Raw genomic sequence first — 24,930 nt, forward strand, 5'->3', positions numbered from 1 at the left:
CCCACACTCCATTTTAGAGGTGATCCCTATGGACAGTCATAGAAAAACATCCTTACTCATTCATTGGAGCTATAAATGATACACCTAAATGGCAAGTTTTGAGGGCTCAGTGGCTGTCCATAGGATGCTGCCTGCACCTCTTACTTAACACTGATTTTGTTCCCCCAAGAATGGATATGCTGGTAGAAATGCTGGACCTCGATCGGGTGAAAAGGACAGGCCTGGTGGAGCAGAAGTTGGCGTATCTGGAAGAGCAGGTGAGGGGTGACTTTTAAGGCTTCCCCACCTGGAGGATGCTGAAGGCTCATGAGGAGGATGGGGTGAACTGAAGCTTGTCAGGAAACTGAAAAGGGTGGGAGGAAAATAAGATCAGATGCCCTATCTTGTGTCAGCCACATTACTTCACTGCATTACAGAGGTTTCCATACAGAGGAGTCTCTTAAGTGTCGGCTTCTTTCTGCCATTAAGTAGCCAGAGGAAATGTGGCCAATTGTCTGCTCACCTACATGATTAACCTTATCTAAGTGGAGAGGATGTTCTCTAGGGAAGAAGGGAGATCCATGAATGATTCACCAGTAAGAACAATGTGTTTCCTGGACCAAAATTGGAGGAAAGATCATTCCCAGGTTCCTTTTTGGGACCTAGACTCAATCAACGGACTTATCTTCTCCCTCCCTACCCCCCTTTCTGGACAGAGGTGCTAGTCGATGAGTACAGGCCTTAACAAGTTTGATGGGCTGCTTCTTTTTAGATGTTCCAGTTTTCAAAGGCACTGCGGTGGGTGGTTCACTCATTGTCAAGCAGTGGGTTTGGATCAGAAGAAGATGTACCCACCATAGGTATGTCTGGCTACAAATATGAGTCTGAGGACTGTTTCCTCCCTCTCTCTCTCTCTCTCTCTCTCTTTATATATATAAAATTTTGATTCCGATACTTGTGGTATATACCTACTTTGTACTCATCACTTACGACTGCTGGGATAGCTCAGTCAGTAGAGCATGAGACTCTTAATTTCAGGGTTGTGGTCTGGAGCCCCACGTTGGGCAAAAGATTCCCACATTGCAGCAGGTTGGACTTGATTAACCTTGTGGTCCCTTCCAACTCAACAGTTCTATGAGGGAACAGCATGAATTGTTTTCAGGTTTTCCAGACATATTTGTCCTTCCGCTTCCCCTGTATGTATTTTATAAGAGAAACATTGTGAATTATACATGCACACACAAATGCTATTGTTCATAACGGAAGTGAAATGTGTGTACTGTATTTTCTACTTGGTTTTTGGAACCTGAGTGCAAAATGTGTCACAAGAAGTGGACCTGAGATGCGCCAATTGCCCAACTTAGTTTGAGCTATACTGAGCAGTACTTTCCCTGGACATGGCAATTTTGATTATTTATCCATGTGTCAGTTCTAGTAAACTAGCGCTGTCATATTTCAAACAGTGAAGATCTGGACAGAAAAGTTGTTGAGCATTTTGGCAAAATAGCAAACAAAATTGTCATTTTTGAGCTATTTTTATGGGTAATCGGCAAAAGCGGCACTGCCGGCATGGGCTGCCATATGTCCAGTATTCCGGATATGTCCAGGAAATTCCAGATATATGGCAACCCTAAGTAAACAGACAAATCTGGGACTGAGGTCTACCACTGACAGCCATCCAGATCCAAGGTAGTGGTGATGCTCAATAGGATACCATACTATATTACCTAAACAATGCATGTGTTAGGTATGGCCCTTAACTGCTGTAATTTCCTTGCTTTTTGGAGCTTGAGAAAACATGGAAAACCATTAACATAACATGCTGAAATGTACCATAACTTTTTTTGCTAATTGAATTATACCTGTACGAGGAAAACTTGTTTCATTAGGAGGAAAGACTACACAAACAGAATTGTAGACAATGAGTGTGATAGAATTTGCCTTAGTCTAACCAGTTTTGAATAAAAGACTATATCAGAATACTGTCTTCCGGCAGTGGTTGGTTGGCTGGAAATAATTCCAAAAATATAGAGACACAAAAGCATGGCATGGCGAGATCCACAGTTTGAATATGTGGAGTGTGAAGAAGTCATCTTGTTTGACCTAGTTCCTAGCAGAGCCCCTGAGATGAAGGAATGCCATGAAGAGGATGTCCCAGAATCTTTTGACACCATGTATCATGTGAGCGCCAGGAACCTCATGTATCCCAGCTCCAGTGCTGTCTGCTTTCCTGTACCAGATGAGAAGGTGCCTTGGGAGGTAGGAGCTTTATATCTTAGGGAGCAAGATATGGTTTCATATAAAAAAGAAGGAATGATGCCATAAGTCATTATATGTGACCACGGTTGTGCATGACTGGGAGAAGAGCTTTATTACAATCTTAAGATGGTTTAATAGCCACTACCTCTCCCCAGTGAACCCTGCGAACTGTCCTTCTGTGAGGACAGGGGCATTAGAAATTTCAAGCAAGAATTTGCCATACCCTCACATTCTATAGTTCTGACACAGGAGAAGCCATGTCAATTAAACTGGCAAAAAATGTATATGGAGAGGTGATACAGATATTTGTAGTGTATATATGATGCCTATAGACTTCAATTAGAATGTGTGTGTGCATGCACGCACACACACACACACCCCCAACAGAATTGGCTTTGGGCTCAGCCTTCACTGAAAGTTGATGGTAGCAATATTGTCAGCTTCCCTTGGCACAATAAGAGGGGTTTGAAGAGAGCCCATGTGCAGTTTTTGCCATGGGTGCATTGCTCATGCATGAGAAAACACTTACTTGTTTATTAAGATTGTATATGCTGCCCTAAGCTAACAAGCTTTCATGGTGGCTCACAAGATCATAACAAGATAAAAGTATGAATAACAATCATATCTAACATACAGTAACACAACAGAGCCGGAAAAAACAAGCAAAAACATGTGGCACATTAGCTCTGGGAGTATTGTCAGAGCTGCCAAACAAAGAAAAACACACTCCGGAATTTAGATACAAGGAAAGTCATAAATGAAGAACTCTTGAGTTCTTGCTTCTGGGTTCTTAATAATAGATCATGCTTGAAATGTGAATTTGTGCTACTCTGGAAGACTCTGAGATATGTCTAAAACATCCTTTCCCCCTGACAGGTAGAGTTTGAGATCTACAACCCTCCCTTCTACAGTGCAGAAAGGCAGGAGAATGCTTCACCTGACTTCCTGAAAGAGTATGTATGTCCTCAGAGAGTCAGAAACATACACACACTTTATCTGTACTGTTTTTGCTCTTTCTTCCTCTGTTTATGCCACCCATCTTCTAGTGATTGTATTTCATTGTGCTGGTAAACTACTTTGGGTTTGATTTTCATTGACTCGACATGTTGCGGAGATGAAAGCTTTGTCCCTGTCTTTCAGCTCTTTAGAGAATCTTTCAAGGATAAACTTCAACAGTATGGATGGAGATATCAACAGACAGAGCTTCCATGGCACCTATCTTATTGAGGACGGCCTGCCACTGTGAGTGAGTCTGGCAACAAGAGTGGGAATCTTCATTATGGTGCCCACATCACACCAGCAGCAACATAGTTCTTTTAATATTTTTATAGGAATCCCATGGGAAGGACAGGCCTGAAGGGCCAAGGTATTCTTCGGTTCTTTGGACCAAATCATGCTCTTCACCCTGTTGTGACACGGTGAGTAGATAGCAGAGTGCCATTTCTCATCCCTATAAGTGTAGTCTTCTACTCTAATTTGGTAGCTTTGTGCTCAGGACTGTGTGAGAAACCACAAAATAAGCTATAAATGAAATGTTACCATGATTTCTACTTTGATTTTCAATAAAGGGCAGGAGCCTGTTCTTACTCCTCAGTTCTTGGTTCCAATCAAGGGCAATTTCACCAGGTTCATTTTGAGAGCAGCAAGATGCATTTCCCCCCCTCACTTCAGACTTGTACTCATCCACAAGCAGTCTGCTTTTCACAAGTTAATACTGTAAAGTGCCCTGCCTATTTTCAGAGCACTTTTGAGCCTCAGCTGATAAATGCAGCGCCTTTGCAGGAGTAAGTGCTGTATCCATGACAACAACAGGCCAGGAAAAGAAACATGGATGTCCCTAGCCTGAAAACTGACTGATGCAGGTCATGTGGGCTGCAGATAGCTTCCTTGCTTCAGAAGACACTTTCTTGCTTCCAAAAAGCAGCGTTTTGTCCTTGTGTCCGGGAACTATGTCAAAGAAATTGTATTTGAAGCTGAGAACACTTCACAGGCACCAGAGAAGTCCATCACGGTAGCTGTGGTGGAGAGACTTCTCACTATCATTCTTTAAGATGCATGTATACAAAGAATGATAGCTATATCCTGTCTTTTTTCCATTACACAATTCAAGGCGGCATATGTTGGGTTCCCATGTGGTCTTCCATCCAGACAGTGTCCAGACCCAGATCTGCATAGCTGTCTCAAAGTCATTGTATCAAGTATCTTCAAAACCATGGGATAATACTCTGTAACATCTTTCTCTATGGTGTTTGTAGCTGGAGGAGGAATGTGGATGGATCCATTTATAGAAAAAGCTTAAAGAAAATGCTGGAAGTCTTAATAGTAAAATTCCCCTTTTCGGATCATTGGGCTTTGCCTGGGGTAAGTAGTTATATTTCTTCACATCTAGCCCATATCTGAAGAAGGGAGGTGTATGCCAAGGTTTTATTAGAGTCAGAGTGATAAATTACATGAGCTGCATTCCAGGGGTTCTGCCATAGAAAATGCCAAACCTAAAAAGCCTTTTATAAAACAATAGGGCACTAAAACTATGTTAAGCTGACCTTCTTTCTTAGCCTTGTGCCAGTGAGCTCCCACTGATTGTTGTGTTAGGTGCATCTTTTGTCTGATTGGTTCTTAAATGTTCAAGCCAAAGGTTCTAGCTTTCTTGTTTGAGTTTCCAAGATTTGACTGTAATACTCATTCACTTGAAAGGCATACTTTCCTGGAACTCCAATAAAAGTTTGCCAGCTGGAAACCAGATAGAAACTCCTGCTTTTTTGGCCTAGTATCTTGGAAGCTTATCTGCTTCTTACACCAAGTAATGTTTTGATTTTTCTTCCAGGGATCTTTAGAGCCAGGGGAAGCTTTGCCACAGAAGCTGAAGCGGATCCTAAGACGGGAATTCTGGCCACAATTTCAGAAATTGCTGAATCAGGGTACAGAGGTACTTTGAGCACCAATGGGGCTTGACAGAAACAAGGGCACTGTCAGTGAACCCCTTTGCCCCATTCCCAAAATAATGTATGAGAAGATGGTGGGGAACTACATTCCATTAGGCTTTGGGGCATGATGCACCAAATGGGCACATGACATAGTCTTAAATCAATAGTGTTTTAAAAATGAAGAGGAGGTTTCAGGCTCCAGACAATTCACCAGTACTTTGTAATTTCCTGTGGACACTCCTCTGGTCATACACTCCTCAACTGCTGCCTTAGATCACATCTGTGGGCTGGGGTGCTGAAGCAGAGTAGACTCTGTCATGCTTTCCCATGAGCCCTTAACCCGAGATCCACACAGTGATTCCTCCCTACAAGGCCCAGTATGGAAAGCTGACACAGACATGGTGCGGAAGAGAAAGATGGAGGGAAAAAGTGGTAAGCTTGAATTGGTAGTTGTAGCTGTAGGAGTCTGATGAAATCTAATTGCTGCCTGGTACTAACCTTCCATCCTTGGGCACTTTGGTTGACTTGTATTTTCTTTAATAAAGGAGCAAAGCCACCATGCCCTTGGAAAAGCTACTTTAATATCTACTCTTCACCTCAATCATTTGGAAAGATCTTTAGAACATAGCGATCACCAGCTTTAGGAAGAGTCCATACATTATGTCTTCTCTTTTTCCATCTACCCTTCATTCACCTCTACTTCTAGGTATACAAAGGATACGTGGATGACCCCAGGAACACAGACAATGCCTGGATAGAAACTGTGGCCATTAGTGTGCACTTTGAAGAGCATAATGATGTGGAGATGAAGCGTATGAATTCGGTACATGCCATAATGCCGCTTATTACCCTTATGCCACAAAATTCTCCTCTAGAGGTAGTGGGATGAAAGCCACAGGTTTTGCAGAAACCATGGCATGAAATCTTGCTGTGTAAGAAGAGGGAGAAAGGGCAGCTCCTTGAATCTTAAGCATCAGAATGGGCATGGTGCCAAGTGAAAATATGTGGGAAGCTTAAGAAAGACGATGCTGAGGGCATAGAAAAAGAAATCACTGGAAGAAATGAATGGGCAGATATTAGAGAGGTGGTTCTCTGTGTGTGCATGTACGCATCTGAGTGTGTGAGAGAGATAATTACCTAATACTACTCTGTAATTAAAATATTGCATTGCAGTTCCTGAGGGCTGTAATCAGGAATATTCAGCACACCTTGGTGTAATCAGATGCAGAGCACAGTGCTATATATAGCACAAAGTAGAAAGTAGAAAGAAGTGGAGCAGGCCCCAAGAGTGCCTGTTTAGACTATTTTCCACAGGTTCTATTAATACCCGGTAGACCCTGTTAGTAGATGTATTGATGGTTCTGAGATAATCTATCCATATCACTTGGACTGTGACTGTGGCTTGCGAGAGGCTGATAGGAAGCTGACAGTAACCTATATTCCTTTTGGGGTTTCTTTCTGCAGTTTCTCCAGGGCTGTGATCTGGAGGCGACCGTCCGGTGGCAGGTTGTGGATAAAAGAATCCCGCTTTATGTGAACCACAAAGAACTCCTGCAGAAAGCATGTGTCCTCCTGGGGGCATACTACTGAGGACACAGGACCATCACCCTTAGTCTTCCTCCCATTTCTCCCTCAGCTCTTTCGAAATGCAGCAAAACCTGACTGACATCTTTCCCTCTGGGGATTTTCTTTGTGCATTTTCTTTTTCCTGTGTGCAGAATAACACTTCAGCTGACCCTCACAAAACGACCGTAGAAAGCAATGTAATCTTGCCCCTTGCATAACAGTATTTGCCCATAGAAAGCAAAGGGGCAGAGCCTTCTTTTGTTGTTCTTCCTGGAGCAGGGCTTCTGGGGCACTGGATTTCCTTTTCAGCTGTTCCATTGGCTAACAATGTATCTTGCAACCCATACAGATAATCCTAGCGCTCAGGATGGCATTCTAAATCTGCAAAGTAGGCAGTGCAGTGGGGCCTGATTCTGGTTAGGATCACTGCTCTAATGGTAATGGAAAGAGGCCGGCTGCACTGCCTTCAAGATGCATGTCCTCTCATCAATGCTGCCTTTGGAAAAAGTAGTCCTGTGTCCAGCATACAAGCCATTTCCCAAAGACTCTGGCGCTAGGAATTTGTTGCAAGCCGAAGGCCATCAGCTTTCAGTAGATCAATTCACAAGTCTGATGTCGTTCCGTGACAAGTCTTTGGCATACTGAGCTGAAGAAGCATCTCTGAACCAGGCATTAGTGGTTGCCAAGGTTAAGAGAAGGCGGCTCTTCCACTGCTACCTATTGCTTTGCTTTCATCAATGCAGTTCTGGCCAAGTTGAGGCTGGAAATTCATTCTGACACTGGGTTTTTTTAAAGGTGTAACCAAATCTGTTCTTTGCTGTGGAGATATGCCAAGGCAGAAGGAACCTCTGCACAATGCTTCTTACTGTTTATTATTTATTACATTTATATACCACCTTTTCCTTCAAGGAGCTTAAGTTGGTGCAAATGGCTCTTCCCTCTCCTTTTCTGTGAGGTAGGTTATGTGAGGGGAGGCCCAGCCAGATGGGCGGGGTATAAATAATAAATTATTATTATTATATGTGGAGAGACAGTGACTGGTCCAAGGTCACCCAGTAAGCTTCATGGCCGAGTGGGGATTTGAACCTTGGTCTCCCAGGTCCTAGTCCAACACACTAACCATGACATCACATGGGCTTTCTACACTGTTGATCCTAGACCTTGCAGGGTAAAGTTTTATAAAGTCTCCAGGCTCTTTTCAACTGAAATTACAGCAGCTTTCCAGTAATGGGAAATCTCTGAACCTTGGGGCAAATATAGCCCACAATCCAGCCCACCAAGCCTGTCCCAGTGAGCCCTGCCCACCTGCCAATCACCCCATGTCATTTTATTGAGATAAGACATCACTTTGCCTGCTCCTTAAGGATTTATCTCCAATTTTAGCGCTAAGTTCGACAGTGCACAGAGATAAATTGTGTGCTTAAAAGTAAAAGGCAGCATTTCCACCCACACCAGCAATAGAGTGAGGGTGGGTAAGAGAGAGTATTGAGGGAAGTGAGTGAGAACGTAATGCCTTCATGTCTGATAAATGTGTGTTTCTGACAATGGTAGGGAATGGAGATACTGTACATGTGTTTCCTTTTTGGTAGTTTTTATTTTGCCTCATCCACCACAGGAATGTGTCCCCTAAAAGGCTGGCCAAATTCAGATCTGCCTCTTGGGCTGAAATAAGTTTCCTCACTCCTGTTCTACTGCAACATAAAACTAATTGTCTTCTCAATTTGCAAGTAGGCTGATAGCTAGATTGCATCAGATGTTGACATAATTAAAACTTAGTTTGTTCATTCAAGGCACCCACATCATTTGAATTTTCTTAACTGTTTCCCCCTTTTCTGATTCTGATTCACCCTTTTGTCATCTAGCTGATAGTGTGTTGATTCTAGTGGTGAATCTGAGTGCAGTCTTTGAATCAAATTACTTTTCTCCATGCTCTCTTGGGTCATGTCACAATCATCCATAAGAATCTAAAATGCCCTACCTGGATCAGACCAAGGTCCAAATAATCCAACATTTGATTTCCAATAAAAAGTGCAAGATGAAGATAGCTTCCCAGATATTTGGTTCCAGCATCTGGCAATCAGATGCATCATCTCTGAACATAACTGTTTCTGTTTTAGCTAATAGCCACTATAATAAAACTTCCCTCTAAGTATAGGCCTTTAGCCAGCGTGCTAAAAAGGCACAAAGCTCCATGTTTTCTTTGATGGATCCTGTACTGCCATTTGGATGCACAGAGCTTTGTCTGCATTGCTTACAGTTCTCTTGCGTTTAATACACTCCTCTTTTTAGTGCTCCATATATTAAGTCTTATTCTGCCTTATTTATGGGGCAAATTGACTGTGCTTCGAGAGGCCCAGGCTCTTAGCTTTAAAAACAATAAAGTACAAAACTGCAGCAACTTACCATTTCTATGTTTTTCATGCTAGAAAGTGTTGGGCCTTACCTAGTAAGGGTTAGTGAATGTGGTGCCCTCAAGAAGTTGCCAGACTCCAGGTCCCACCAGCTTTAGCCAGTATGGCCAGTAGTCAGGAACAATGAGAACTGTAGTCCAACAAGATGGCACCATGATGACTACCCCAGATCTAAAAGACTGGTGCAAGTGAAGTCAATGTGAGTTCAACGTAAAGTCAATTTATTTGAGTTCAAAGCCTAAATTAAATAGTTTGCTTGAAGTAGGGTTGCCATGTGTCTGGAATTCCGGAATATGGTGGTGGGAAACTGGGCAGAAAGCACTAAAATGTCTGGGACAATGCGGACATATGGCAACCCATGTTGAAACTTTTGTGTTTGGATTTTCACGTTTTGAAATATGGCAACCTTAGCTTGAAGAGTTACTGAAAGAATGTGACCACAATCTATGCCACAGCATGGTAATTAATATTAGTAACAATTTCTTGCTGTAATAGTAAACTCTGGATTTAGCCTCAGGTAAAAAAAGGAAAATGTTCCCCAAATATCATAAGCTTAGCTTGTGTTACGCATTCAATAAATTTCCATTTGTGTAATTTAAATCATGTAAAAGTTACTTGAAACATTACTACACAGTGAACTATGGCCAGAGAAACTAATTCCCAGTAATCTGTTCTACTAGTGTTTTGATACACTCTGAATGCTTTTTCAACAACACTACAAACCTCATTTGTTTCAATGGAGGGAGGTAATTTGCACAGACAAATCCTTTTTGTTTGCCCTCTCTTTTGGCAATGCATAAGTGACTAGATGGTCCCTGCTCACAAGTACTCATTACACAGAAACAACATTTTACAAAGGGTATTCCCATGAGCATTTCACAATTCCAAATGGTGCTGGTCTAATCCTTCTTTGTAAGATACCACTAATCCATTATGTGTAAAATTAATTAGAAGAAACTGCTTCAAATGCCATTACTGAAATGTTTTTGCTTCTGAATTTTCTCTGGACTGTAGTGCTCCTACTTCACATTCTTCCTCATACTCACCTTAATATTGGGGCATCTTGATATTTCATGTTAGTCCAGTGGTGCTAATGTTAATGGATTCTATGCTTATGCCTCACATTGGTCTGGTCTGCTGCTGCTTAATAAAAAGCTGTGCTTTCGCCAAGTGTTGATATATCCATGCCAGAGATTCCATTAATGCTGCTGCTTTTTATTTATAGGTGGGAAGATTGTATAATACACTGTCAAGACTGCAGCTAGTTTTTCCTCAATAGCTTTACTCTCTTTGTTAATCTGTAGCAAAGTAGTTTGATCTCCCATTCATTTGCAGATTTTTTATGTAGAAATATTCTAAAAGCCTGAGACAAATCTGGGAAGGTTCATGAAAGAGACAGAACTTGAAGACATGTTTTTTAATAGAATTGTATTGATGGGCTGGTCCCAGAGAATATGAAACGTGAATATGTTGTGACCAAATGATATCATTTTAGCAGTGAGACCACTAGGGACACACATCTGGAGGATTCAGATAACCTACTGTGCATGTCCCCCTCCATAGTATACCCCACATCAAGCTCAGAGTAATCCTGTTTTGGTTTTCAATAAAAGCCTTATTTGCACATGTTGATTTATCACTACTGACTGGCTCATGCAAATAACAAAGCCATTCCTCCCATCTTAAAGTGCTTTTTTAATAGTAAAGTGCTTACCAACTTTACAGTTTTAAACAAATTTGAAATAAACCAAGTGGTTGAAAGCTACAAGACAAACAGGTGCTTGAAAAACCATCAGCATTCAGTTTGGAGCTATGTATGCATGTCCTTTAAGGTGGCAGTTGGGAGAAGAGGTCACTCTACAGCAGAAACACTTGTGCATTCAGCCTAAAATTACACCTTTGATTGCACTCATTTTTTTTTCTTAGAATATCCAGGCTTCAAGGGCCCAATTTAAATTTGAATCCATGAGATATGTGCGTAGCTGCCCCCCTAAATTAAGTAAAAAAATTATTTCTACTTTTAGTTATTTTAATCAGAATATTTGAAATTGAAATGCTTGCTGAGGTCACTTGGATGATGATGAGGTACATTCTAGTGATAAGTGATATGCATGGCTTTTATGAACTGACCAGTTGTGTCACAGGTAGCTCAGTTCTGGAACAAGACAGGTGGGTGTTCTGCCTCCCCCCCCCCCCAAAAAAAAATATCCTGGCTACACCTATGCCATGAGATGGGTTTAAGTGTGTAAACATAAGAAGACTCTTGCAAAAAGCACTCTGAAGGCCTATCTAATACAACATCCTGGCCTCACGAAAGCCAACAAGTTGCCTGTGGGAAGCTCAAAAGTATGACCAGCATGCCAAAGTGCTCTCCTCCCTTGTAGATTTTAGGTAACAACATTTTAACACCTGTGACCAGTGAATAGTTGGGTAGTGTTGCAATGTTGAAACTGGACAAACAAAAGCAGTATACAAATACAATTTTGATACTGAATCAAATCTACAGCTTTCAAATAGTGCAGTTTTGAAGTTTTGAAAATGATAACTGGTCTGCTATACTGCACACTGCATATTTTTAAGTGAGATCCATAAATCTTCTGTAACGTGGCAGCTATACAGCCTCTGAACAGGAGCCTACTGACCACACTGGCATCTCTCAGCCCATCTAAAAAGGCTTAATCGCAGTAGACAGAATGAGAACTCCTTCCAGGCGGCAGGCCCCAGTTTTCACAGGTTTTCCCCTCTCTCAAAATTCCCTGCACATCCGAACACACGTGTGTAGATACCTTCTCGCTGCGGACTTGCAACCAAAGTTCTATTACTAGAATGGTAGTAAGTGCCTATAAATTACTGTAAGGCCTTTTAAGTCTTTGGGCCAGACAAACGGGGCTCACGCCCTACGGCGTTTGTCGTGGACCTTCCCCTGGTGTCGGGAGGCGCGCCTGCAAACACATGCCGGGTATGCATGTGCCACGTGCGCGCAGACGCGCGTTCCCCATCCCATGCCACCGATTCTCAACACGAGGACTGAAATGCAACTTCACAGATGGCATTTTAGTAGCTAATAAAAGCGGCGTTCGGAGCGAGACCCAAGCAGGCGGCTTGACAGCAGACGCAACCAGGACTGGCGGCTTTCTCTCGTCTCCCCGGATCTGCTTTCCAAATGCGTAAAAGCGCAATATGGCTGTGAGCGCGAGGCAAGGGGAGCCTCCCTTCTGCCTGAGCGGCAGCTGCCCCTTTAAAAAACCCAAGGATGCCCCCCTCCAGGCTGTCGGTGACAAGCAGGCGCTATCCAATTACAGCCGGCAGTCCTCATGAACGGCTTTGTGCGCGACTGGGAGGAAGGCGAGAGGATGGCAGCAACAAGTCCTGCGCGCAAGCGGGCTGCAAGTCCTCGCCGCGGTGCTGCCGCCGCCGCCTCGGGCTGCGCCCGCCCCCTCGACTAAGGGCGTGGCCAGGAGAGCGGCGCTGCGCTGGTGGCGCGGGAGAAACTTGGCACAGTCGCGTCCGGTGAGCTCCAGTGACCTCAGCTCAGGTAACGCGCCTGCATGCCATCCTCAGGTTGGGGAAGGGAGGGAGGTGTGCGCCGGGGAGGGCCAGTCGGTGGGTTTAACGGGGACGGATCTGCGGGATGGATGGGATCCATAGCGATCTAAGTTAAAGCAGTGTTGGCGAGGCTCTCGGAGCCCTGCAAAGCGGGATTCCGAGATCCGGGCTGCTTTTGCACTGCGGGCATCGTGCTCGGAAGTCTGCGAAGCGCTGTGTGGGCGGATGCTGCAGCGAGATCTTTAGTGTCATATTCACATCGCCTGGAGGGAAAGGAGAGATCAGCCTCTTTCCCTGCTGGGCTTACAGCAGGGATGGCCAAACCTCTGGGCGTTATGACTCATGTACCTTTAATAGTTGTGGGGAAAGCAGCAGATGCCTCTTGTCATGTCACGGCGCTTGCCCAGCTTGGAAAAGCTGCGCCTGTCAGAATTCCCTCGACGACGCATCTATTAAAGGGAAAGGAGCGCCGCTGCTGAAAACGTTCCTAGGTAGGACAAGGGAGGGGGGAAGCAGCGGGATTCTCCCGGAGATAGAGGGGATTTCTCCTCTATAATCATCACCATCGTCATCATCACTACAGTCAAAGACTGAGATCCATAACAGGATACATACAGCTGGGCATCAACACCCCATAATGCCCTGATGTTCAAATGCAAAATAACTTCAATTTTCTAGATCCCAGCTGGCCACTAGCAGGGCATATTTATACTACAGACTTAAGCTGTAGTGTAGCAGTCCTAGTCATTTCCTTTCCTCGGGGAACTCTGGGGATTGTAGTTCTATGAGTGAAGGTTTAGAGATGTCATAGAATTGTAAGTACCCTTCCCCAGACTACGGTTCTCATCCATAATAGTTAAGCTTGTATAAAACTGACACAAATTTGTGGTGTAGAATGGGCTATGAGTAGCATAGGTTGAGGCATGGATTGATAAATGCAACAGCAACAATAATGGCCATCGGTTATGCAGGTTTCAGTGTCTTGATTTTTTAAAAATTGGGCTCATTTTATTAACAGCGTACGAAGTTGGTAATATATTCTGAACATCATTCAAATAAATATTTGAGTGTTATGCACAAATGCATGTGACGAACCTGATAGACCTGGTTTCATTGAGGAAAAAATACTTCTGAAGGGTACGCTTTTTAAAGTAGAGGTGTGGTAGGGGTTAAGGGAGTGCGTAACCCCTTTCAGACGCATCACTTCTCCACTCCACATTGCCCTCCACAGCTGCTTTTCCCTCTGCAGAGGGTACACATTTTATTTATTTTAATGTATTTTAAAGTACTTTTATATCGCTTACTATTATTAAGAAAACCTCAAAGCAGTTAACACTGTAAAATATGTTCAGGAATGGGGGGGGGGGTGCTGTCACTTACCTGAATGGGACAAGACAGTGGTAAGGTTGAAACACTGCCCCCCTGCTGCCACACTTGGCAGTGTTGCTGCTACCCAGAGGGAGACTGGCACCACAGCACTGGTTGCTCCTGCATACATTAAAACTATTTTGAAAAATACAAATATCAGAAAAAATATATGATTGTAGAATCTAGCATTAATTATTGGGAAAACCTTTGGTTAAATGGATGTGACAGAAGCATGCTGTTGTTAATACCTCTCTGATAACAGGGGAGAAGGCCCATTTCCTTCTTGCCACCTGTGGAGGAAAGGAGGGCAGGGCATTTCCTTACTTAATCTATAATAACAAAACCCATCTCTCATTCCAATGTTGCTCATTCAGTCTTGTTTACTTTGTCTGAACCCTTAACTTACCAGTAACCCAGTTAGGTTGGGGGATAGGCATGGTACAAAGCTAGTCATATACAGATATTACATTTAATGAAGGTATTTTACCTTTATGACCTACAAGATTATAAGGTGCACAAACTTAGCTGGTTACTTCAAAATAGTACTGTAGTATACGCTTTGTTGTTACTGTCAGTTTAAATATCAACAGAGCTTATATCCAACTATAATGTTAAGTGAAGACAGCTTTAAGGAAGCAGTTAGTTACCCTATAAAAATATTTTGCCAAATTGCCCTTCTGTTCTCTCCATCCAAGTTAATCCCCACCAACACTGTAGTGGAGGACTTTTTCCAATCCTTTTTTCTGACCTGTGTAAGTACTGGTTTGTCTTGCTGTACTGCCGTCAGAATCTTCCCTCACTACTCCTGCCAGTCACCAGAGTCCAGCATTTCAAGCTGCTTCTCCCTTCAGTGCTGCTGGCAGGTTCTCCCCTTTTCTATTCAGCCTAAGCCAAATGCTTCCACTGTCCTTCATCCACCAAGCCGCTCTACCTGCCTCTCAGGTCTTCCTTCCTCTTATCCAATCCTCTTCCTCTGGTTTTGTCTCTTCCTTTTGGCTGACTCCACAGACACCATGCACCTCCAGCCGTCTCCAGCCAACTGACTAACCACTGACCAGCAGCCGACCTTATATGTGCTTCTTCTGGCCCTTCCATTCCAGTTCCAGCCAATCACACAGTTTAACTGAAAGTTCTAAACCTGCACCCACCAATCAAAATGTGCATACATTCAACCCTTTATTTGCATACTGGGAATTCTAATACCAACCTTTCTTCATAGGTGTCAGTTAAGGCCCCGAGCGACAGTTAAACTAACTGCCACACAGAAAATTCCTCACATAAAAAAACATTACAATGGACAGTGCAATACAAATGTCAGAACACATTGCATTGTAGCCAGTAAAATGTAATTCAAATGTAGAACAGGATTTATTCACGTGTCCCCTGCCCTTTCTAAATGGAAGAACACCAATATCTAGATTATCTTTAAAGTCCTCTTCAGCTATGATCCAAAACCAGTTAAGCACCCCTGCCTCCTGCTTCCACTGTTGGTGCCAGTCCTGTGTTTGTACTAATCTCAGCCAATGTGGCTTTGGGAGCATGTATTTGCCAAGGCCATATGGGCTAACTTCTGCCGTCATTTGTTTGTGTCCCCCCCCCCCCGCCCATGTCCATGGTTCCAGCGAAGGAAGGAAGGCTGGCTGGCTGTCAGGCCTTCGTAACATGCATTTGTAACATGTGCTCAAACTTTGTAGGACAGCAGGTGCTGGGTCGGCTGTCTTAGACTGAACCGGAGAATCACGAATCCTAGAAAAACCTATTCATATTGTCTTCCCCCATGGAGATCAGTGCCAGATTACCAAATAGGCAGAGTAAGCACCATCTTATGGGCCCTACAACAATGGGTCAAAATAATATTGATTTGATGTTGAAAGAAAATTACAATCAAGCTTTCTTAGTTCAATGTGAGGGCCTCCCTCCCCCAAGATTTCCACTGTCTAGGGGCCTCCACAGGGTTTAATCCGGCACTGATTTGGGTTGCTTACCCGCCTCTGGAAGACAAGAGGAATGAATGAGGAGCAGATGGCTGGGCTGGACCTGTGTCTCTGCAGATAGCTGGGGGCTGGTGTGTGATGGTAGGAATTCCTAGTTCAAAAGATTCTGAGAGAGCCTTGCCTTTGCCTTTGCAGCCATGCAGGACTGCACACTCCTGATTGGATGACCAGCATGTTTCTAGCAGCTGAAGCATCTCGGCCTGCGCTGTTGTTCTGGTCTCAAGCCCTCTTCTGCCTCCTCTTCTGCGCCCCTTCCGGTTGTTGTACCTCCTGCCCAGACCAGTGCCAGTGCACCAACTACTCGGGAGCCACAGCTGTTCTGTGCAGTGCTAGCAACCTAGATGAAATTCCAAAAGATATTCCCAAGGACACCATGTTTTTGAAACTGGATGCCAATAAGATCACCTCTGTCCCTAACAGCACATTCAGGCACCTCGCCCACTTGCAGGAGATAGACCTCTCCAAAAATGCCATTGAGAAGATTGATTCTGCAGCGTTCAAAGGGGTTGCCGATGGCCTGCGGCTGCTTGACCTCTCTGGCAACCACATCCAGAGGATCCCAAAGGAAGCCCTGGTCAACTTAAATGCCATGATCCGCCTGTCCAATAACCCCTGGCACTGTGAATGTACTCTGCAGGAAGTCTTGTGGGAAGTGAAACTAGACCCTGATTCAGTCAACGAGATCACCTGCCAGACATCCGTGCAAGAGGAGTACGCTGGGAAACCACTGCTCCATATCCTCGATTCGGGCATCAACTTTTGCAACATGCACCAGAAAACCACGGATGTCGCCATGTTTGTTACCATGTTCAGCTGGTTTACTTTAGTCATCAGCTATGTGGTCTACTATGTACGGCACAACCAAGAGGACACAAAGAAGCACCTGGAATATCTGAAATCCCTGCCTAGCACAAGGGTCCCTAAAGAGACCATCAGCACTATCCTGTAGCCAGGAATGTTGATCCTTGGCTGGACCTCCAGTTTTCTATGTAGGAAAGAATGTTGGGAGGGACTTGGGACATTTATGTCCAACTAGTTCTGCAACAACTTTTTTTTTAACAAAAACAAACCAACAGTTTAATAGAAAATGAAAACTTGTTGTTATATAAATATAGGAAGAGTGTCCAAGCCAAGGTTCCCATGTTCTGTGCCATATTACCAGCAGAAGGATTCCAGCAGAAACTAGAGATAAGGAGATCTGCTTTCTAGGAGAACTTTAGGACAATGGACGGTTGATGTGAGATGTTTACAATCAGAATTTGATTCTGTGGGAGAGACCCCACAGCCCTGCAGTGTCTAGAACTTGGTGGCTCCGAAAATGCTTTTGATTTCAATGGGAAGTATGTACATGGTTGACCTTTACTTGATTCTTTGGGACACTGCAAACACACTCTCTCAGGAGTTTTTGGAACCACACAAAGTCCTTTCTCTCAAATCGGTAAATTGTGCAAGCATGCACACACATAGATTCATGTACATGAGCAGGAATTATGTTTGATGTAAGCGTGCTTGTGTTGCAAAGCTGAAGAGGGTATGTGCTTCCTTTGGGCTTACGTATTACATGGCATTTGGAGTCTGCACCTCTTCACTCTTTGTTAGGTTACTAACCTATTTTCATGGTGACCACTATTAAGGTGAGCATTGAATATAATCAGAGAGGACAATTTTAAGCATATATTATGTAATGAACAAGCCTGAACAGGCTTCTTCCACAGAAAGGGAGGAAGGAAGCACGTGACTGAAAATGCTTATTTCTAAATATGCCTCTTTCTCATATTTCAAACCCACCCCACTTCCTCAAGGGTGGTCCTAAGATGTAGCTGGTGCTGGAATTTAGTAAGGCGGAAAAGTGGGGTATGGATTATATGTAAACCAAACAAAAATTAGGGGGCACATGGCAGTGGCAAGTTGCTACACTCAACATGTCTTTCCAGCTGACAAAAATTCCTAGGCAACGCAGCTCATTTGCTGAAACAATAAACAGTAAGGAAATAAAATTTCAAGTGGTTCCTCAAACTGTTAAAATAATCTCAGCTGCTGCAGTATTCAAAGCTCCAATAGCCTTTTTGGAAAAATGGATATAGCTACATGCATGTTTGTTGAGACTCTGTTTCTACAGTACACACGATCCAATTTAATAGTACTCTGGCAATTAACAGCCAAAATAAAAAAGAGGGATAACACAATGCCAAAAGAACAGGATCTTAGGGCCTTTTTCAGATGATCCCTTTATGCACATTTGCTATTCAGCTGTTGTGCCCATGACTTCCTCAAGATTGGGTTGCAGGGGTATCTCTCAGCCCAACACTCAGAACTGCTATGTTACATTACTGGCGGAACACAAATCATCCTTCTGTTAGCACACACATTGCTACTGGGATGTCCTTGTAGTATGCAGTTGTGTATCACAGACAACTTGTGCCTGTGACATCACTCATGATGCATTACACAAACGCCTGTTTTGTGAACTTTATATTGGGTGGCTGTGTGCTCTTTGGGTTCCATTGCCACTACAGTGGAGTGCCCATCCTGTGCTACTTTAAAAAGGAATGTTTGGACTTCTTCACACATTGCTTTTTCAAAAAAGGTTGGCACTGTCTAAGATTCCCTCACCTGACCATTTGCTCTTCACTTTCAGGAGCACTGCTACTGCTGCTGCCTATAAAGATTTTTAGACATTTCAGAAAGATTAAAAAACAATACAGTCCCTGTCAATAGGGTACATTTGAAAAAGGGGGTGGGCATAAAACAGCAAATTAAGCACTTTGAGGCACTTTCAAAATTTACACTAATGTTTAATGACCAAGTGGAGTGGCTATTAAGAGTGTGTTCCGGAAATGGAGAAGCCAATTGACAGTTTGTCATAGCCAAGCTGAAGTATGGAGTGGATATATTTTACTGGATTTTATTTGTCTACAGTCATACCTCAGGTTGCGAACGCTGTGGGTTGTGCGTTTTCAGGTTACGGACTGCGCCGAACGTGGAAGTACTGGAACGGTTTACTTCCAGGTTTCAGCGCTCGCGCATGCACAGCAACGCAAAATGACGTCACACGCATGCACAGAAGTGCCGAATCGCGTCACGCGTGTGCACAGAAGCGGCGCTGCAGGTTGCGAACGTGCCTCCCGTACAGATCACGTTCGCAATCCGAGGTATGACTGTATTTACTGTATTTTTCTGTCTATAAGACGCGCCCTATTTTGGGGGGCTCCAAACAGGGACGCGGACTTATAAAAAATATTGGGGGGGCCCGGGAAAGCTCATGAATAATAAATAAGCTCATGAATATGCAAATAAAGTGGCTCCGGCCCTAAATAGGGCAAGCCACGCCCCCCAGCCAGCCAATCGGCTGGCTGGGAGGTGTGGCCAGTCGGGATTCCCCTGTTCTCGCGGGGGCCAGGAGGAAGGAAATTCCCCCCGGCAGTGCCTTGGCAGTGGCGGTGGTGCTGCGAAGCAGCGAGGCAGGAGCCCCCGCCCCCGGGGATTCCCTAATCTCGCGGGGGACGGCCGGGGCTCTCCGACTAGGGCGCGCGGCTGGCTGGCTGGCTGGCGAGGGAGCAGGTGGGGAGGAGGCGGGGGACGGCGGCGGCGCTCTGCTGGAAGGGCGCCCGAGATTATTGGGGGGGCTGAGCCCCCCCAAAATTTTTTTTGAGGGGGCTCGAGCCCCCTCAGGCCCCATGGAGTCGGCGCCTATGGCTCCAAATTAAGAAAACACCCCTCAGCACTACCCATGTAAAAGATGAGCCTCAATTTTAAACCTAATTTTGTGGTGAAAAAAACTACCCTAGTCTTATACACTGAAAAATACGGTAATTTTCTTGCTGAGTGTGACCCCCCCCCCCCGCAGATAACAGTGCTGGAGCACTCCTACTGCACATTTTTAAAGAAGTTGTATATCCTTTCCCTGACAAGATGATTACCTGCATCCATTATACATAAGGATAACATATTATGCTGTTGATGCTGGATCAGAGCTAATGCAAGCACAATGGAAAAAATCTGGTATGTTGTGTGTGTGTTTATTGTCTGGAAACAGTCGTACACATTATGCTGAAGCTTAAATCAGGTGTTGTCAAGCCTAAATCAAGTATCTTTTCAGCAACAGTTCCACTCTGTGGGTCCAGGGGCAGGAAGCCAGCCCAGAAAGGCACCATTCATCTTATTTCAAGCAGATGAATGTAGGACTTGGTTATAACTGAAAAGGAATAATTAGCAAGTTTTGCTGGTAGGGTTTTGCTCTTTATTTGTGTCGTGTGTGTGTGTGTGTTACCTAGGCAACAGCTACACACAGCACTGTTTAGCCGAAATGTTTGGACTTCTTCACACATTGCCGTTTCAAAAAAGCTTGGCACTGTCTTAAGATTCCCTCACCTCAAAGGAACTGTCAAAATGTGAAAGTAACAAACAGGTGACATCATCTAGGCCAGAGAACCAGGAGCAGCTTTCTGATTGACTTTGAAGATCACAACTCACCGAGAACAGCCCCTGCTCTGAATGCAGAAGGTCCAAGATTAAATCTCTGCCACCTCTGGTTAAAAGAATCAGGTAACATCTGATGGTGAGAAAAACTTTCATGAGACCCTAGACAGCCACTCCCAGTGGAATATTGGTGTAAGTCAAGAGTAGCCAGTGGTGTGCCATCCAGATGTGTTGGACTACAGCTGCCACCATCCCTGGCTATGATGGCTGAGGGTTAGAGAAGCTGGAACATAGCAACATCTGGAGGGCAGCATGTAGGCTCCCTGTTTTAGACAGATAAAATAGCCTTACATTGTTGCTGGTTAAGTGTACGCTTACTAGTACAGTAAAGTCAGGCTTGCTGCTGTTTGTTGTGCCTGGTATGTGAGGAACAGGGCAAACATTTCCTCAGACTGCTTCACGCACCCCACATATTTCCCACATGAGGGTTATATTGCCCAAAAGACCTACCTAGAAAATGCTATTACTAAAACCCCCACTAACTGGCTTAGTCCCCTTCATACTGTTAACAGCATCCTTTGGAACATTCTCCTTCATTGCCCCCTCCTGGGCTTGGTAAGGAACACAACCATTTTATTTTTTTACTTTTAGCCAGGGCTGAACATACTAGATTAGTTAAACCTATCTATAAAATCATTGATCAACATATATATATATTCTTATTTAGGATGAACAAATTAAAAACTGCATTAATTCCAAGAAGCAAGCAATATATAGGAGAAAGGAATATATAGATGGTGAAAGTGATGGAGGGGAGGGGGACCTTTGCACAGGAGAGTGATGTCACATTGACATAAGTGCTCAAGAACGTCTCACTAGGAGTTGTGATTGCATAGGATGCTTTGGAATGGGATTCCTTCACTCATTCTTGCACCTTGTAGGCTGCATTATAAGCACATTCCAGACCCTGTAAAATGTTCCCATCTCTAATCCCCTTTGAGACTTACCTATGCTAGTGGCCAAATCCACAATCTGGGGCAGTGAATTACATAAATGTGCATTATGCAAAGTAGTAGTAAAAATCAGCAGTCATCTTTTATGTTTCGTTACTTCAGTGTGTTTTTGCAAACAAAGCCGAACCTAACTTAGGTAAGTCTGGTAGCCAGGTAATGTGGACCTAGAAAGTTCTGGCAACTGGAACTGCATTTGTTCACTTATTTCAGCTAAGGTGGGTGTTTAGGTCTACAGTGCTAACAAAAAGTAACCCCTGAAGCAGAACCCCTGAGGTTATCAAAGTCACTCCATCAATTTTATTAGGTGCTACTTTCAAAAATGCAAATATTCTTTGGATAATAAATAATAATTCCACCTCCCTATAAGAACTGCTATTGTCAATAGTAGCAATTCATACAATATAAACATATCATTTATAGAGAATGATTTGAAATCCTTTGCAATAACAAGTATTAGTTATATTTTGGGGGATTATTCACAGGCTAACATGTAAGCAAAGACTGAGAAAGCACCAATGAAAATGGGGTAGAGCTTACTAGAGAAGTGTCACAGATCCACATGACAAGGTACTAATGGCTTTCCAAATGTCAGTAAGCACCATTTTGTGAAATCCATAAAGCCTAAACATAACAAGAATACATCTGACTTTCCGTTCCTTGTAGTTATGCTGAAAATGTGGAAGACTAATGTACAGATCACTTTGTAAGGCCAGGGCTTTCACCATAGCCCACTGGTCTGTGCAACTGTTGGCATGATGACGTCCCAAGCCAGTATGGGTTGTGCATCTTCTCTGGTGTGGACTGCAGTACTTTGTATTAAGGGAATAATTGGGCTTCAGATTTTCTCAGCAAGGCCCAGATATTTTCCCTTGAACTCCTAAAATCCAGAGCCATAAATAAATGTCTGAAATAGTTTAATAGCTTTGAAAAAACAACAGCTGGGTCTTTGCTGTGGCACAAAGCTCTCAAGCTACATACAGCGTATCCATATCCTAAGGAATCTTCTTTCCGTTCTTCTGGGATCTTTCTCAGGGATCCAGCAATATCCACAGGGGCTCACAGTGGGTTGGAATATGCCAAAATGGTGCACACTGAAGCTCTTCCCATAAAGTGACACGGCAGTGGAAGCATTCATCTGGAATCTGGAAGGAGTGAACCCAAATGCTTATACTTGTTCCATATTGCTAAACTGGGGGTCAGTAGCCCATAATGTGCTAAAGGCATCTTCTAGTTTCTGTTGCCCACAGGATTGTGGATTATATTAGCAGCTCCTGGAAGATGTTCAGAAGTGGGCATGTGTTTGTCTTGCATGGATGGTGTGGTATGTCTGAGAGAGAGAGAAATCAAGGTTACTGTACTCACTAATATCACTGGCCAGCTCCAAGTGATGTATATTCCTAGCTCATTCCAGGTATTGGAAAACAGGTTTGAAATCTAATCCTGAGCAGCCTCATACTCAGCCTAATCCAGAGAGGCAACCTGGGTATCTATCCTCTGGCATCTCTGGCATTCATGGCAGTGACTCTTTGGTACAGCATTCCTGATCCTAGCCCTGAGTAGCCAAAGTAGTTCCTCACAAGTCCAGACTTGCCCACTTGTTTGCAGCAAATCAAAGCACCCCTGTCCAGATCAAAAGGTTTTCAACTTCAGCACCCTGGATAGTGGTTCTTTTGCACTTGAATACATGAGGTAAGAGCCAGCTGCAGTGGTGAAAGCTTCCCAGTCCCTACAGCCAAACGTTGGAAGATGGTGAACAGCTACAAAGCCTTCATATCCTTGCCATCTACAGTAGAGAGAGAAAAGAGTTACTCAATGCTCATGATCACCAACCTCACAGGATCCGTTTTACCCCACTGCCTTCAAACAGCTTTCCCGTTCAGAAAAAGGCCTAGTGAGGAATGCGCTCCTTTAACACCAGTTCAAAGAGCCTACCTTATAGATAGCAGACACGCTCCTAACACCCAGTATAACTGTATCATATTTGAAGGGGGCACTGGCATTGTGCTGCAAGGCAGCACTTGAAAGCAAGTGTGGGAAACTATTTTCCGCCCAGGGGCCACGTTCCCTTCTGGGGGACGCATGCGAGTGGTGTAGCAGATGTGTGTCTCTTCCTTTGTACAGTGGATCATATGTAGATTTACAAAGAAAGCACATCTCCCCAGCCACTATTCAGGTAAGCAAGAGGTATCGCCACAATTCAATGACACGTCCTGGCCAGGCAAAAGCACTTGAGAAGTGTGTGGAGCATAGTCAGTGAGCTGGTGTGGCTTTGTGAGAGGAGGCATGGGCTGGGATGTAGGGGTGAGCTGGCCCCAAGAGTTAAACAGAGAGGCGCAGAGGGCCATTTTTGGCCCCTAAGCCTAAAGCTCCTCACCTCTGGCTTTCAGAGGTGACTTCTGCATGTAGCCTGTTGTTCAGAGACTCATATGGTAGTGCTATTGACTTAGGAAGGGAAATGTACTGTGGGCACAAATTGGGGGTAATAGACTGAGCTGTGGTAGCCAGCAGGTGGGGCTACATTGCCTTTTGACTTCCCTACACCATGATTTACTGCCCATTCCTGAGAGGGAGAGGGAGGGGCAGAAGGGAAGAAAAACAGTCCTAACAGTTGTATTAGTGAATGAATTGCATGTGCAGCACCCTCTGTGCACACCCACTCCTGACTGCATATCCCTCCTCTCCAGGACTGCACAATCAAGTCCAGAATCCAATACTGGATGGCTGCTATTGCTTGACAGTATTCAGATATAATTTTAGGGCCATTCACTTCGAGTTAAGGTTTCCAATACAATGCACAAGGCCAGTCTTCATAGCAAGTTGTTGCAAGTCATATCCTTTCTCCCAGAGGACATGCATCAGCTGGGTTGGTCTGGCTAGTCCCAGACGAATGGAGAAAGAGCAAATATCATGCCTTTTTTAATGGAAGGAATAAACCCCAGGGAAGTAGAGCTGATGGGAGGAAACAGTTAAAAAAACCAGTACAGCTGTTACTGAATAGAACAAACGAGTGATCATTAACAGTTCACATGGTTTTATTGAGAACAAATGATGCCAGACTGGCCTAGTTTCCTTCTTTCATAAAGTAGCTGACTTAATAGAGGAGGTGTAGTCTATATCCTCCTGGAAAAGCTTCTGAAATATGTAACAGGTAGCAGAGTGTGTTGCGGGCAGGTAGCACGGGTTCTCAGCAGTCTGGGAAATTGTACTTAAAGGGTAAATATTAACTAATCAACAGTGGTATCCAGTGACATGCTCCTGGGATAGTTCCTGGATCTGGTGTTTCAATATATTGAGGGCTAGTGCACACGTGTATACCCTTTAATTATTCCAAGTAGAATGTGAGGGAAGAGTGCATTTTGTTTTATGTGACCTAAGCAGGTGAAAAGAAAATTCTGCCTGTGATATTTGATCTATGGTATTTACATATGCATATCCATTTGCATCCAGACCC

General features: G+C 43.9%; 4 protein-coding genes across 13 annotated transcripts in view; 2 read left to right on the forward strand and 2 right to left on the reverse strand.

Annotated features, from left to right (window-relative positions):
- TRPM2 (transient receptor potential cation channel subfamily M member 2) overlaps positions 1-10,309 on the forward strand; it is a 48,383-nt gene extending 38,074 nt beyond the window's left edge. For 7 of the 9 annotated variants that reach the window (XM_028730856.2, XM_028730858.2, XM_077930006.1 and 4 more), the window contains 10 exons: positions 170-257; positions 752-839; positions 2,087-2,238; positions 3,115-3,191; positions 3,379-3,480; positions 3,570-3,656; positions 4,494-4,599; positions 5,063-5,164; positions 5,869-5,985; positions 6,627-10,309. In XM_028730856.2, coding sequence (XP_028586689.2) covers positions 170-257; positions 752-839; positions 2,087-2,238; positions 3,115-3,191; positions 3,379-3,480; positions 3,570-3,656; positions 4,494-4,599; positions 5,063-5,164; positions 5,869-5,985; positions 6,627-6,752 — 1,045 coding nt within the window. In that variant the 3' untranslated portion in view covers positions 6,753-10,309. Of the gene's footprint in view, positions 1-169; positions 258-751; positions 840-2,086; positions 2,239-3,112; positions 3,192-3,378; positions 3,485-3,569; positions 3,657-4,493; positions 4,600-5,062; positions 5,165-5,868; positions 5,986-6,626 lie in introns of those variants that run through there. The other 2 variants (XM_028730871.2, XM_028730866.2) reach the window with 2 other exon arrangements.
- LOC114597707 (endothelial protein C receptor-like) overlaps positions 1-24,930 on the reverse strand; it is a 222,794-nt gene that overhangs the window by 104,424 nt on the left and 93,440 nt on the right. The window lies entirely within an intron of this gene.
- LRRC3 (leucine rich repeat containing 3) lies at positions 12,461-18,044 on the forward strand. Of its 2 annotated transcripts, none has more exons than XM_028730854.2 (2): positions 12,461-12,674; positions 16,183-18,044. In XM_028730854.2, exon 2 carries the CDS (start codon positions 16,211-16,213, stop codon positions 16,994-16,996), a length of 786 nt encoding a protein of 261 aa, XP_028586687.2. In that variant the 5' UTR covers positions 12,461-12,674; positions 16,183-16,210; the 3' UTR covers positions 16,997-18,044. The 2 variants fall into 2 exon arrangements, with proteins under 2 accessions (XP_028586687.2, XP_028586688.2); XM_028730855.2 differs by lacking the exon at positions 12,461-12,674 and adding an exon at positions 12,763-13,176.
- Positions 21,749-24,930, reverse strand: part of TSPEAR (thrombospondin type laminin G domain and EAR repeats) — a 36,179-nt gene continuing 32,997 nt past the window's right edge. Inside the window, exon 12 of the mRNA XM_028730853.2 lies at positions 21,749-23,262. Within this exon, the coding sequence (XP_028586686.2) occupies positions 23,109-23,262 (154 nt within the window). The 3' untranslated portion in view covers positions 21,749-23,108. The remainder of the gene's footprint in view (positions 23,263-24,930) is intronic.

The sequence above is a fragment of the Podarcis muralis genome, chromosome 6 (genome assembly GCF_964188315.1).
Source record: "Podarcis muralis chromosome 6, rPodMur119.hap1.1, whole genome shotgun sequence".
In the NCBI taxonomy this organism is placed as follows: domain Eukaryota; kingdom Metazoa; phylum Chordata; class Lepidosauria; order Squamata; family Lacertidae; genus Podarcis; species Podarcis muralis.

Bases quoted from the DNA above. Each gene is read 5' to 3' on its own strand.
- LRRC3 (XM_028730854.2), top strand. From the start codon at position 16,211: ATGACCAGCATGTTTCTAGCAGCTGAAGCATCTCGGCCTGCGCTGTTG.